Source organism: Sciurus vulgaris, assembly GCF_902686455.1.
Source record: "Sciurus vulgaris genome assembly, chromosome: 3".
NCBI lineage: Eukaryota > Metazoa > Chordata > Mammalia > Rodentia > Sciuridae > Sciurus > Sciurus vulgaris.
In genome coordinates this window covers 65,555,145-65,569,278 of record NC_136463.1, presented here as the reverse complement: position 1 = coordinate 65,569,278, position 14,134 = coordinate 65,555,145, and the positions used below count along the sequence as shown (strand labels likewise).

The 14,134-nt window shown below is 38.1% G+C and overlaps 1 protein-coding gene across 9 annotated transcripts in view; it reads right to left on the bottom strand.

The window, feature by feature from the left end:
• Positions 1-14,134, bottom strand: part of SSH2 (slingshot protein phosphatase 2) — a 248,250-nt gene that overhangs the window by 111,788 nt on the left and 122,328 nt on the right. For 2 of the 9 annotated variants that reach the window (XM_079130759.1, XM_079130761.1), the window contains exon 1: positions 2,572-2,878. The exons of the other annotated variants lie outside the window; for them this stretch is intronic. In XM_079130759.1, the coding sequence (XP_078986885.1) occupies positions 2,572-2,699 (128 nt within the window). In that variant the 5' untranslated portion in view covers positions 2,700-2,878. Of the gene's footprint in view, positions 1-2,571; positions 2,879-14,134 lie in introns of those variants that run through there. 9 annotated transcript variants of the gene reach the window in all.

Below are 14,134 nucleotides of genomic sequence, written 5' to 3'. Positions count from 1 at the left end.
AGTTCACAGGGGTGATTTGAGGATTAAGGGAGATATATTAAATTCTTAGAACAGTAACAAGTAGTCAATAAATGTTAGCTATTATTGTTAATTTTAATTATCATTAAAAATTAATCATTTTTGTGCAGGGATTTAAAGTTCACAAAGTGTTACTGAATATATGAGCTCTTTTGAGGAATCATTCATATATCCCCACTTACAAAAGAAGAACTAAAGTAAAATAATTAAACCAAAGATACTAATTAGTAGGAAAAGGTACTTGTTTGATTACACAAAGAAGTATAATTCAAAATTCCTTTTCCCCCCCAAAAGCTCAGAAGCTCTGCCTTAAAAACATTTTGGGTTAGGGATATATAGCTCCGTTACACAAGCATTTGCCTAGCATCCATGAGGCCCTGGGCTCAATCCCTAGAACAGAACCAAACACACACACACACACACACACACACACTTTTTTATTGTAATTAAATATACATGAGATTTCTATCAATTGTACAGTCTATAGCATTAAGTACTTTCACAATGTGTGCAACCACTGCCACCCTTCACCCCAGAATTTTTTTCATCTTCTCCAAATGAAACTTCGTACTCATTCTCTCTTCATCAACCCCCAAAACCACCATTCTATCTTCTTGCCTCTGAATTTGACTACTCTAGGTACCTCATATAATGGAATTGTACACTGTATGTCCTTTCATGACTGGCTTATTTGATTTAGAATAATGCCTTCAAAGTTCATTCTTGTTGTAGCGTGTGTCGGAATTTCCTTTTTTAAAAAGCTGAAAAATATTCCATTATATGTATATATCACATTTTATTCACTCATTCGTCCATCCTCTGACACTTGGGATGTTTCCACTGCCTTTTTTACTTTATTTATTTACTTGCCAGGTTAGGGACCGAACACAGCAGGATGCTCTACCACTGAGCTACATCCCAGCTCCTTTTATTTTGAGACAGGGTCTTGCTAATTTGCCCAGATTCGGCTTGAATTTGCAATCCTTCTGCCTTAGCTTTTGGGATTACAGGCCAGCACCACCATGCCCAGCACCTTTTTTTTACTTTTGAAAGTATTATTAACACGATTTCCTTAAGATTGGTTATCCTGTTTCAGATTATTCACTCCTTTCCTTCTCTTTCACTCCACCCTCCCAACAACTTTTACAGGAAAAATTCAAGTTTAAGCAGAAGGCAGTAAAATCACCTTTTTTCTTTTGCTAATGCTCATTTTTTTGGAGAGTCACCATGAATCAATAGGAAAAAAGCTGAAACTCGAATTTGATTTGGGAGGACAAAAGAGCTAATTAAAATAATAAATTAGGTGTAAGATTATCTACAAATCACTTCACATGCTATTCCACAGATCTTTAATGAGGAATAATGGAAAGTTTCTGTTGGGCAATTTAAAAAAAGGGGGGGGGGTTCTTCAGGAAGGAGAAGGACCGTAGCCTCACTTAAGTGCTGGGGGTATAGGAAAATCTCAGCAGGTGACTCCTCTGCAGACACTCTGGAGTGCCAATACACTAACGTAGACCAAAGTGCTGCTATCTAAAGTACCTTAAACCACTCTATTGGTTTAAGAATGTAGCTTGAATAGGTGGAGTTCCTCTACTTTGAGCTTTATAACTGTGAGGTGAAATTAACCGCAAGCATCAGCACACACTGTCACTTCCCACAAATAGCTAAACCACAACGGAAGGGCACAACTCCAGAGATTTCAAAAACAGCTGGGGGGGGGGGGGCAGCGCACACCTGTAATCCCAGCGACTGGGAAGGCAAAGGCAGAACAGTGAAAGTTCGAGGCCAGCCTGGGCAACTTTTTGGACCTTGTCTCCAAATTTTAAAAAAAAAAGGGCTGCAGCTCGGCACAGCTCTGTGGGAAAGCTCCTTTAGGTTCAACTCCCAATACAGCGCGCACAACGCACACACACCCATGACGGTTTAAATGCTTGAATCTTGCACTTCAGTGAGAAAGAACATAACCAAGCTTTAGTAATCTTGCACTCCCGATTATTAGCACGTACTAGTAAGAGAGCAATAAGAGAAAAACGAAGGACTGAAAACTAGTTTTCTGAAAGAATTCTAATCTACAACCAGTGGGACTGCCTTTCTTCCTGGGAACCGTCTGTAGCACAAACTTAGTCACGCGCAAATTTACTTAAACAAACAAAACCGTCCACCACAGGAGGCTGGTCACCAGCAGGACTGAGCAAGTCCTTGAGTTTCCGGTCGGCTATTCCGACTCCTACCACCCTTCAACCTCATCTACCGGGTGCCTTACCGCTAGGTTGTCACTCGATCACCGCAGACTTCTTTGGGATGACCCCACTTTCAGCTTCCCTCAAAGTTAATCCGAAATTCCCCCGAAGGATTCTTCCGCCCAACCCCACTGCGGGAAACTTTACTGCCTCCACAAGAAACCCATCGCCCAACTCCCGGACGCTCAAGACCTTCAAACACTCAGGCTGTGCCTTCGCCCTTGCTAGTTCGTTCGGTCCCTAGGATGCTGGGGAAAGCGGCTGCTGAAAAGCAAACTTTCTGAGCGTTCGCGGAGGCGCGCGGCGGACTCACAGCTGGTTGATGGCGTTTTGCGAGATGACCGCGTTGGCAGAGAAGTAAGGGATCATGTCGGGGCCACAGAGGCTGCAGGTGCAGACGGGGGGCGCCTTACTCTCGCGGGCCAAAGTGGTCAGGGTCATGGGGCCGACTCAAGGCACACAGCTCCGCATGGTGGTTCTTGTCCGGCGCTTCCAGGAGGCGCTTGAGTTGGACTCCGCCAAGCCAGAAGTGCTGGCTCCCGGCGGCTGAGCTGGGCCCGCCAGGTTGCACAGAGGCCGCCGCCGAAGCCCTGGGGCTCGGCTGTGGAGTCCAGGCAGCCCAGCTCAGCCAGCAACTTGCCCCTACCCGCGTCCGGGGCGGGGCCCCGGGACGAAGGCGGGGCGGAGGGTGGGAGGGTCCTGAGAAAGCCGGGAGGGTCGGCCAGGCCGGCGCCCCTCCCCGGAGGTCGCTGCGCCCACGCGGATCCCGTAGCGCGCGTCAGGGCCTGCCCTGCAAGCCGCTGCCCCAAGGCACTGCTGCTTGGGTGAAGGAGTGTAGCGAGCTGTGGGGTGAATGAGAAAGGCACGCATTTCTCTAAGGGGCAATGTTCAACAGAAAAGTGCCGCTTCACCACCAGCTCTATGCATTGTACCTCAAACAAATCCATATTTTGAATGATCTTAAAAAATTTTTAAGGCTATACATTCATAAATGAAACATTTATCAATGGCTTTCTATGTGCTGGGAGAAATTTGGAGATTAGATTTTTAACTAATATTTAAATTATGGTGGGGAAAAAAGAAAATCCTATCTTACACTGTCAATAACCCTTGCAAATAAATTTAACCCATTGTGTACCACCTTGTGTAGAATTGAAAACTTGGGACTTAATGGGTAAAGAGCACTGTTCTAGCGATTCACAGCTTGTAGCTGCACAAATGAATTACTTGTGATTTACAAAAAAGCAATGCACAGAACTGAACCTTAGACTAAATCAGAATTTCTTGAGAGAATGGTTTTTTGTTGTCTTTTTCTTTCCTTTTTTTTTTTCTTTTTTCTTTTTTCTTTTGTTACCCGGGATTGAACCCAGGGTCGCTTAACCACTGAGCCACATCCCCGGGCCTTTTAAATATTTCATTAGAGACAGGCTTTCGCTGAGTTGCTTAGGGCCTTGCTAAGTTGCTAAGGCTGGCTTTGAACTTGCGATCCTCCTGCCTCAGCTTCCAGAGTTGCTGGTGCCACCACGCCCAGCTGGGTGATCATTTTTTTATCCTATATTCTTCTGTATATTTGAATTTTCCACAACAGACATGTACTTATAGGTTACTCACATAAATTTATTGTCAGAAGGCCTAATAGGGTTCAATTAAATCAAATCAAATTTTCTATTTGAGGATGGGATTTAAACGTGAATATTTTTCAAAGCTCCCTCTCTCCTCTGCCAGTGATTCCATCTAGTAACCACGGCTGAGAAGGCAGGATAGAGATTATATTCTCACTTTTCAGATGTGGGGGTCTAGGCAGATGACTTCATTTATAAATGAGGTCACTTAGACAAGAACCAGGTTTTTGACTCCTGATTTAGAGCTGTTACCAAAAAACTGTATTCTCTGATGCCTTTACAGGTCTAAGCCTTTACCAAGTTCCTTCAAACTCACTGAGTAGTGCCTTACACCTAACCAGCAACCAGCTCTTTGTAAAATGAGACTTTTCTCTCTCTCGCCTGCATGCAGTGTAGTGGCTTACAAAAAGGGTTGGCACAGTGCAGGCACTCAGTAAAAGTTAGCTCTCTTATCTCTTGCCCTTCCAGTCTTATGATGCTAGAGCAAATATTTTCAGGCATCAGTAATTTTAGGTTTTCTGAATACTTGTCTAATATAAATATCAATGAAGCTGCTTTAGGAATCCAAAAGCCAAAACTCTGTGTGTGTGTACGTGTACTAGGGATTGAACCCAGGGGCCCTTTACCACTAAGTCGCATCCCCAGCCCTTTTTATTTTTTGAGAAGTGGTCTAAGTTGCCCAGGCTAGCCTTGGACTTGGGATCCTCCTGCCCCAATCTCCCCAGGAAATAGAATTACAGGTGTGTGCCATTGTGCCTGGCCTGAAATTAATAATTTTTAAAGAGGTCTTCACTAATCACTTAGAAACAAGCCTCTTTAAGACTAAAAATTCTACAATCGAGAAATAAAGTCTTTGTTTTATATAAATGTTCAGGCTTTTTTTTGTATGGGAAAATGTGGCAATTTTCAAAATATTAGTAGTGAAATAATCTAAACTAAAAACTACATGCGTGCATATGTGTATATGTATATATGTGTTTGTATGCCGAAAACCAGAATCTCTCTTTTGTTAACCAGTCCTTCCGTAAAACTTAAACTTAGTTGCTAAGACACTAAAAGACCTGAAACGTTGCAAACTCATGCTATAAAGAAATATGTTTCCTAGAGATCAGATGATAGGAAGGAACTAGAAGGCAAGTGAAGAGTTAATGGAAGGTCCAGATCTTGGGGTTTCATCATCTTCATCCCTCTATAGAAAGGAAAATGTTTGAAAGATTTATTCAGGCTGTGTCAGCAGGCACCCAAATGGCAGTGTAAGAAAAAAAAAATCTGCTGATACACCCCAAAATAAACCGCTTAAAATATCTGGCAAACTTGCCAGTTTGAAACTTTTTCCAGACTGTAACTTATTACAGTCTCCTGCTGTGATTAAAAAAAAAAAAAAAAAGTAGTAGCACTTTAGAAAAGCAATGTTAAGGTAAGTACAGTTCTTTTCATGACACAGCAGAGATAGGATTTTATTGAAGTCAACACTAAATAATGCCCTTTAGAAAAGACGATGACATGGTAATCATCTGTATCTGTCTGGAAAAGAATTCAGCAGGAAATATATCTTATTCAGTTCTAACTTATCTCTTGAATTTAAACATGCTAGAGATACAGATTTTCATAGATATCAATTTCATAAATATTTATACTTGTCTTTTATAAAAAGGTTCCTATAGTGATGCCCCAAAAGTGCACAGTCCTCAAAAAACCTCTCTCTGCCCGTGCCCATTCGGGTAAGGAAACCATGCTAATGCCCCCATCCAGGTCTTTATTAAGCTTTTCAAAGTTAAACCCTCACTTTGAACTGTAATACAGGAAATTGATAAAGTGCTAGAAAATGCCTTTTGGTTTTTTAAGAAAAAAAAAACTATCTTTGTAAAATGGGACACATTAAAGGAAATAGTTCTTTTGCGACTTTTTTTGTTTAAAAAAGTTGGACAAATTCCACTTCTTTTCATAGTTCACAGTGTCAAAATGCCAATCAATTTACTTTCAGCTCAATTTAATCCTTTAGACTCCACTGCTAGAAAATAAGGCTCTAGGGAGCAAGCTCTCTATACCCAAGCATTTAGGAATTTAAAAAATTACTCCAAATTAGACTGAGCAGCATTCAATAAACTAAGCTAGTTTTCTCTCCACATGGAATCAGAAGGGACTTTTCTATTAAAAAAGAAAGAAAAAAAATGTATGCACAAAAGCCCTAAGGAAAATTTGTTGCATTTCTTTACACTTTCACTGGAGATAGATTTAAAATGTAAAAGTAACAGATGTCTCTTTTGTCCATTAAGCACTATAATTACTATGTATCCATTCATAAGGTATAATCATACCTTAAATACTGAACACTTGGAAACTCAACATGCTGATCTGTTTCCAGAAGAGACCTTAAGTAATACTGCAATGTGATGTACACATGCTTTTGCTGCTGTGACAAGATTTCATCATAGGTAGATCATTTGAACTGATGCCAAAAGCAGTGGCATATAAAACAGTACATAAATTCTGGTTCTAACATGGTCACTTAATAAACAGACTTTGGCTAAGTCACTTAACTTCATCTGTAAAAGGGTTAAGGGCTGGGGTTGTGGCTCAGTGGTAGGACACTTGCCTGGCATGTGTGAGGCACCGAGTTTGATTCTCAGCACCACATATAAATAAATAGAATAAAAGTTCATCAACAACTAAAATACATATTTTAAAAAAAAGCGTTAATAAAATCCTAGGAAATATCCCAAGATCTGTACTTCTGAGGTTCAGGAACATTAGAGAAATTGTTCTCATCCAATCTAAAGATCCTGAGAAATTCACTTAATCCACTTTAAGATAACAGTCACCTAATTTAAAGCAATAGAACTGGCAGTTTAAAACTCTGGACTTGGGGGGCTGGGGTTATAGCTCAGTGGTAGAATGCTTGCCTAGCATATGTGAGGCACTGGGTTCGACCCTCAGCAACACAAAAATAAATAAAATAAAGGTATTGTGTCCATCTACAACTAAGAAAAAAAAGAAAAGAAAAACTCGACTTGGAATTAATAGGCTGGATTTGAATCCTGGTGACACCATTAGGTGTGAATTTTGAAGTTAATCAGTGACAGTATTACACCTGATTTATAAAATTATTCTGAAGAGTAATTAAGTTGATAACTACATATACATATATATGTGTGTGTATACCTGTGTATGCATGTATATATGTGTGGGTATACACTTGTGTATGTTTGTGTGTATGTATGTATATGTGTGTATGTACATAAACACATGTATATAACTCTATCCTAAAAAAGTGCCTGGCACAAAAATCTACCCTTTGGCCTTAATATCTGAAAACCTAAATTAAGGCCCACTATGCACCTAGGTTTTTTTTAATGAGAAAATGAAAATATTGGATTAGAGATGATCCTCTATGTTCTTTTCCACAAATCTGAAAAATAGCTAAAGTAAGCAGCATTAAAAAGTGGCAATGACTACTACTTTGTTCACAGGCAAACCTTAATCTGTCCCAGCCCTAGTTTCTTTAATCTAAAACTGGAGATGGTAATGTTTACTTTACAGGCTTGTTAAGATACACAGATGAAAGTGCTTTGTGAACAAGACAACACCAAGGTTTTACTACTAAGTATCATCATCCATAAATTGCCCCATCAGCTTCAGGTAATGGTTGTATTTGTTTTGTTTTTTAATCTTTTTGTTACCCAAGAGTTGACAAATGTATGAAAACTGAAATACATACAGACTTCCCCTACACGCCACTATTTTCATCTAGAAAGTCTTTATTTACTATTACTCTGCCAGGTGGTTAATTCATTAATCATCGCAACCTATAGTAATGTGAGATCTTCAGTGCTTTCTCTAGTTTGCATTTTTAAGCTCTTAAATATCTTTAACCTATATAACTTTATTTTTAAAATACCTGGTCATAAGAAAAAAATGATTATACCAATCAGAGGACCTATTTGTGTTTTTATGTTTTCTCTAAGGGCTTGATCTAATTACAATATAAATCATAATTAATCCCAAGTGTCAAAAGGGAGAAAATGAACACTTAAAAAGTTACAAAACAAAAAGCTTGTTACCTAGAGTAGCACAACCTTCTGTCTCCTGTTAATCTGTAAAATGCTAGGATAAAACTCTCAAGATAATACCCATATTTTCAAATTTGTTGCCCAGACAACACCAAGAGGTAAAAGGTATCTCAATATTCTTAGTCAAAGGCACTCTTCATGTGATTGGATAAACTGAACTCTAAACAAAGGCTCTTAAAAGCAATCATGTTTTGCAATCACCATGTGGCTGGGTTTTTTTGTTTGTTTTTTAAGAATATCTGACAAAAGTTTTAAACTCGAACCTTTACATAATTTCCATAGAAGTTTCCACCATAAGAGCAATGGAGAACACTGAAAAGATTTATGTGTCAACTCCAGGAGAGCAGATCTCCAAGGCATTCATCATCCCCCATGGTCTTAACCACCATATGCTCCTGTAGGAAAAGATGTTGAAATGCTGCTTTCTTCAGATTACAAAAGTCCCCACATTCTATTGTTTAGTTAAAATAGTAGGCATTTATGGATCACTTTTCACATCCAACACACTTTACAGAACATTTAACTATTTAGTTCCCACTCTACATTTTGCTCCTTTTTTTTTTTTTTTTTTTTTTGTGGTTTTGGGTACTGAATCCAGGGTTTTGCATATGCTCAGTAAGCATTCTACCCCTAAGCCACATTCCCAGCCTAAAGTTTTATTTTCTTAAACAAGTTTTAATAAATAAATAAAAGTAATACACACTGAATGATTAAGCCCACCCACCAAAATCACAAAGGTAAGATGAAAGTCACCCTTCCCATCCTTCTTACGGGTTGATTAATATTAATATTTTCAGAAAATTTCCTCCCATATGCAAACATCAGTATATTGTAGCTGTACTTTAAGAAACACACACACATAAAATTTTATTACATGTTATTCTGCTTCTCCCCCACTACCACCACATATTAGTATATCATGAATATTCTTCCATGGTTATAGGAATATATCTTGTTCTTTTAAAGGAGTATATACTAATCTATTATAAGATCATGGGCTGGGGTTGTGGTTCAGTGGTGGAGTGCTTGCCTGGTGTGTGTGAGGCCCTGGGTTCAATCCTCAGAACCACATATAAATAAATAAATAAAAGCCCATCAACAACTAAAAATAAAAATTAAAAAAAGGAAACTGTTCCTTTTAAAAAAGGATAAGATATATAATTTATTCAAACATTCCTTTACTGATGGACCATTTAAGTTGTTTTCAGTCTTTAGTATTACATAAAGTATCATTCTAGGCAAGCACTCTACCACTGAGTCATACTCCCACACTTTTTACACATTTTTTGTGCATACGAGTGAATATACATGTTGGATAGATATCTAGAGGTGGAATTGGCAGTTAGTTTAAAATATTTTAAACACAGGCCAGATGTGCTGGTGAACATCTGTAATCCCCATGACTCAGGGGACAAAGGAAGGAGAGGGTCACAAGTTCAAGACCAGCCTCAGCAATTTAGCAACATCCTAAGTAACTCGGTGGGACCATGTCTCCAAATAAAAAATGAAAAAGATTAGGATCATAGCTCAGTGATAGAGCACTCCTGGGTTTAATTCCTAGCGCTGCAAAATGAGTAAGTAAATAATTTTAAAAACTTTAAAAGAGGGGTGGGGTTGGGGGATGTGGCTTAGTGGTAGAGTACCCCTGGGTTTGATCTGTAGTACCAAAAAAACAACAACAACAAAACAAAACAACAACCAAAAAAACCCCACTTTTTAAAAACATCTTAGAATTTGGTAGATATTGTCAAATTGTTCTCCTAAAGTGTTTAGTTTATTATTTTCCTGTGAAATCTTAGTGTTTCTTCCTGCCCCATGATCTATTAAATTAATTCATGGTCCAAGATCCTCCTTTAAATCACATTTTACATGTTACATTAAAAAACTATGTATAGATAAGATATATCTATATCTATTACTAGTAAACATGCTGTAGAAATTAGAAATATAAACTAAATTATAAAGAAAAATATTAAGAACTGTATCACAGGCTACTACTTCCAAAGAACCACTCAGACTTATAATATATGTAATACTTAAACTAATTTGAAGATAATATAATTTTAAAAATATTTTTAGCTGTAGATGGATATTTTATATTTTATTTTATTTTATTATTTTTTATGTGGTGCTGAGAATCCAAACAGTGTCTCACACATGTTAGGCAAGTGCTTAAACACTGAGCCACATTCTCATCCCTATGTTGTATTTTATTTAGAGAAAGGATCTCAACTGAGTGGCTTAGCACCTTGATTTTGCTGAGGCTGGCTTTGAACTCATGATCCTCCTGCCTCAGCCTCCCGAGCTGCTGGGATTATAGGTGCACCACTGCACCCAGCTAAGATAATATTTGAATTCAAGAGATATTTTAAGATCTGTTCAAATGCTAATGCTGTACAATAAAACATAGGTAAATGAGTCAATTTGCCCAAGTTTATATAGCCGTATTTCACACCCAGTTACTTATTCTTGCTCCAGAATCTGATTTTTTTTTGGATATTGGGGATTGAACTCAGGGGTGGTTTACCAATGAGTTACATCCCCACACATTTTCTTTTTAAAATTTTTTTTGAGACTGGGTCTTGCCAAGTTGCTGAGTCTGGTCTTGAACTTGTGATTCTCCTGCCTCAGTTTCTCAAGTCACTGAGATTACAGGCATGTGCCACTGTGCCAGGTAGAACCTGCTTTCCTTACCAGTATTCTGCATTGTCTTCATAATGATGGAGGCTCATTACAAAATAGGTTAAGCTTATTTGCAACAGGAAGAACTCCTAGGGACTTTGAACACCTACCTGAATGTACCTGATATTTTCTCCTCCACAACATCCTACATAAAGGAGGCATTTAATCCTTTTGTGGATGATGATGTATGACCATCTTATTTGATATTTAAAATAAACCTACTAGCTGGTCAGGTATTAGCATTCCTTGTACAATTAAAAATGAACAAAATTAATATCTAGTTGATAAGCCCAGATTGTAAGTTTAGATGTGTCCAATTCATCTTACATATCATTGACAGATTAGCTGAATTCTGACTAATCCTAAATACCTGTATGCCAATTTGTGAAATGCTGATTACAAATGAATATGAGTTAAACATTTTTATATTATTCCCCACTCAAACCCCCAAGTAGTTTCTTATTCCCTTTCAGCTCAAGTCCAACCTCTTCCTTCAGGTTTTCAGATCCTCTATAATTTGAATCCTGCCATAATCCAATCATTATGGCATATAACCCTCAACTTCATCCCCTTTCCAACATTTTTTACCCATTCTCCTAATACTAATTTTTGCTACACTTACATGGTTTCTATCCTGTCTTCCCATATCCAAGTCTCATTCTGTGTTCAGACTATTCCCTCTGTGAGACCACTTTTATCCAGCCTTTCAAACTATCATTTTAAGGTCTAGTTTAATTTTCAGCTCTATAGTGTTTTCACATCCATCCTTATTTGATTCTGATTAAAATCCTGTGTATAGGTAAGGAGAGCTAGCTCTGATTATCAACTTCATTTTAGAAATATGGAAACTGAGGCTCAGAAATTAAGGAATCTGTCCAACTTTACATAGTAAGTGTCAGAGGTAGGAGTTGTCCCTAGGTCTTCTAATTAGGCCCAGTGACCAATTCCTGTTTTCTAACTCCTTTAGAGTTTATGAACTATGTTATTCAAGGTTTTATGATACTACACTACATATACAAAATGCAGAGTTATATACATATATAATTATTGCCTATATAAGTTATCTCTCTACTGGAACAAATTAGAAACCATAACTTTTTTTTTTTTTTTCTTTTTTAAAATTTTACATAGACTTGCACAGTGCTAGGCAAGTCATGAGGACTAAATACATTCTGGATGGATGGATGATCCTTTACATCACACCCTACTATATCTTTCTTCAGGCTATTTTTCTTTTACACACACTTCTAGGCTCTAGATAAACACTTCTAAGAAATGAGAACATTAATGACTGAGGTTCTTTCTCCTGGGAGCTCAATCCCTGACATCTCAATCCCTGACATCCCATCTAGGGAGCAGCCCCTAAGACTACTTTTTATCTTTCATTATCTCATCTCTCACCTGAGGCCTCATGCTCTTGGATTGATGACTCTTTCATACAGAGAATTCAGTAGAGGGCCTAGAACACAACCCAGTAGGTAAGGGCTTTATTTTTATTTTCAAGCCTGCCCTAGACTTTCAGGAGCCAAAAGTTCAAATTGCAACAGGATTGATTCAGCCCTTTCACAGTTTAGTACTATGCAGTTTGTTTAGAATGGTCAAGTTTCCAGGCCCTGGCTGAGAAGCATCATTATCTCTCTAAGCTTTCATGTATCAGCTTTCCTGGCTATATCTCACTTGCCTTATCTTTCTTCTCTGAAATCAGGTGAACTTGCAAAGTCACATACTTACACAATTATACACTTCAATGACCATGTCAAATGTTCAAAGAATGGAAGTACAATATTGATGGTTGTATTTTCTCTGAGTTGGGCAAAACCAAGAAGTATGCAAGTTATGTGCCCCCCCCCCCCGCCCCCCGCCCCACTTCAATACTAAGGATTGAACTCAGGGGTGTTTTACTATTGAGCTACATCTCAGCCCTTCTGATTTTTGCAGTGCTGGGGTTTGAACCCAGGGCCTTGTGCTTGCAAGGCAAGTATTCTACCAACTGAGCTATATCCCCAGCCCCATCTCTGCCCTTTTAAATTTTATTTTTTTAAGACAGGGTCTTGCTAAGATGCCTACACTGGCCCTGAAATTGGAATCCTCCTGCCTGGGCCTCCCAAGTAGCTGGGATTAACAGGTGTGTACTACTACTGTGCTCGGTTGAAAGTTATGCTTCTTAATCCTTACTAGAAAGAGGATACTTTGTGTCATTCTTCAGCTTTTACATCAGCTAACTGGGAAAATATATGGTTTTGTTACATTCTATTCATCCACCTCAGCTGGAATGCTAAGTGGACAATGGATCTCCTCCAGCTCCCCATAGTATCTGGGGTTGAACCCAGGGCCTTATTATGCATGCTAGGCAAATGCTCTATCAGTAGGCTCTGTTCCCAGTTCATTTTATTTATTTATTTTTTTAAATTTGAGACAAGGTCTCACTAAATTTCCCAGATTAGCCTTGAACTTGCCATCATTCCTGCCTCAGCCTCCTGTGTTGCTGGGACTACAGGCATGTGCCCAGCAATTTTTCTCTAATGTAAAATTCATTTAGAAAATTATAGCTGATAAAGCACTAAAAATATTTTTTTCAAAGTTTCTTAAGGTTTATATATAAAATACATATATTTGGGCAGACAAAAAATTTCTCCTGACTAAAAGTTTAATAGTACAGGGATAAATAGATGGGTAGAGACTGATAAACCCAATAGAGCAAATGTTAACCTTAGAACCTAGGAGGAGTGTATTTGGGTGTATATTATACAATTCTCCCAACTCATCTGCATGTTTTAATTTTTTGAGAATAAAATGCTGGAAAAACAAAAATCTCTATTTCATATTTTGTCTATAAAACTCAGTGAGGAAGGGTATAACTGCCTTCTGGTGGTTAAAGATCTAGTATATGAACAGAAAAAAATAATTAGACTTGATGGTGTAATTTCAGTTTAAGCTCTTGCATTATATTGTCTAACGAACAAAAAGCTTTAACCTTCGTATTAACTGCCCTTTTTCTGGTCAGGAGTGGTGAGCAGGCCTATATTCATATTATTCCTATATTCCTAATAGAAAGCCCCAGTCCTTTCTATTTTTAAACTTGGGAAGATAAGGCAGGAGGATTGCAAGTTGGAGACTAGCCTAACTTACCAAGACACTGTCTCAAATAAAAAAATAAATTTAAAAAGGACTGGAGATGTAGCTCAGGGATAAAGCAAGCCTGGGTTCAACCCCCAGTACCACAAGAACAAAACAAAACAAAACAACAAAACCTGCCTCTTTTTAAAATTTTTTAAAAATTAAGTACTAGGATTTAGTGATTTTGAAGGTTTCTGAAATATATACTGTGAAGTTGTTACAAAGTTATAATCCTAATTTTGGAAGAACTCAGTAAAATTACAAAAAAGGAGTAACAATAGCTATTGGTTGTTGTATTACAACAGGCACTTCACTTTTATTTCTCTCCTCATGGAAAACTAGAATATTCTTGTTCCTATAAGACAGTAAAGAAAATGGGCTCAGA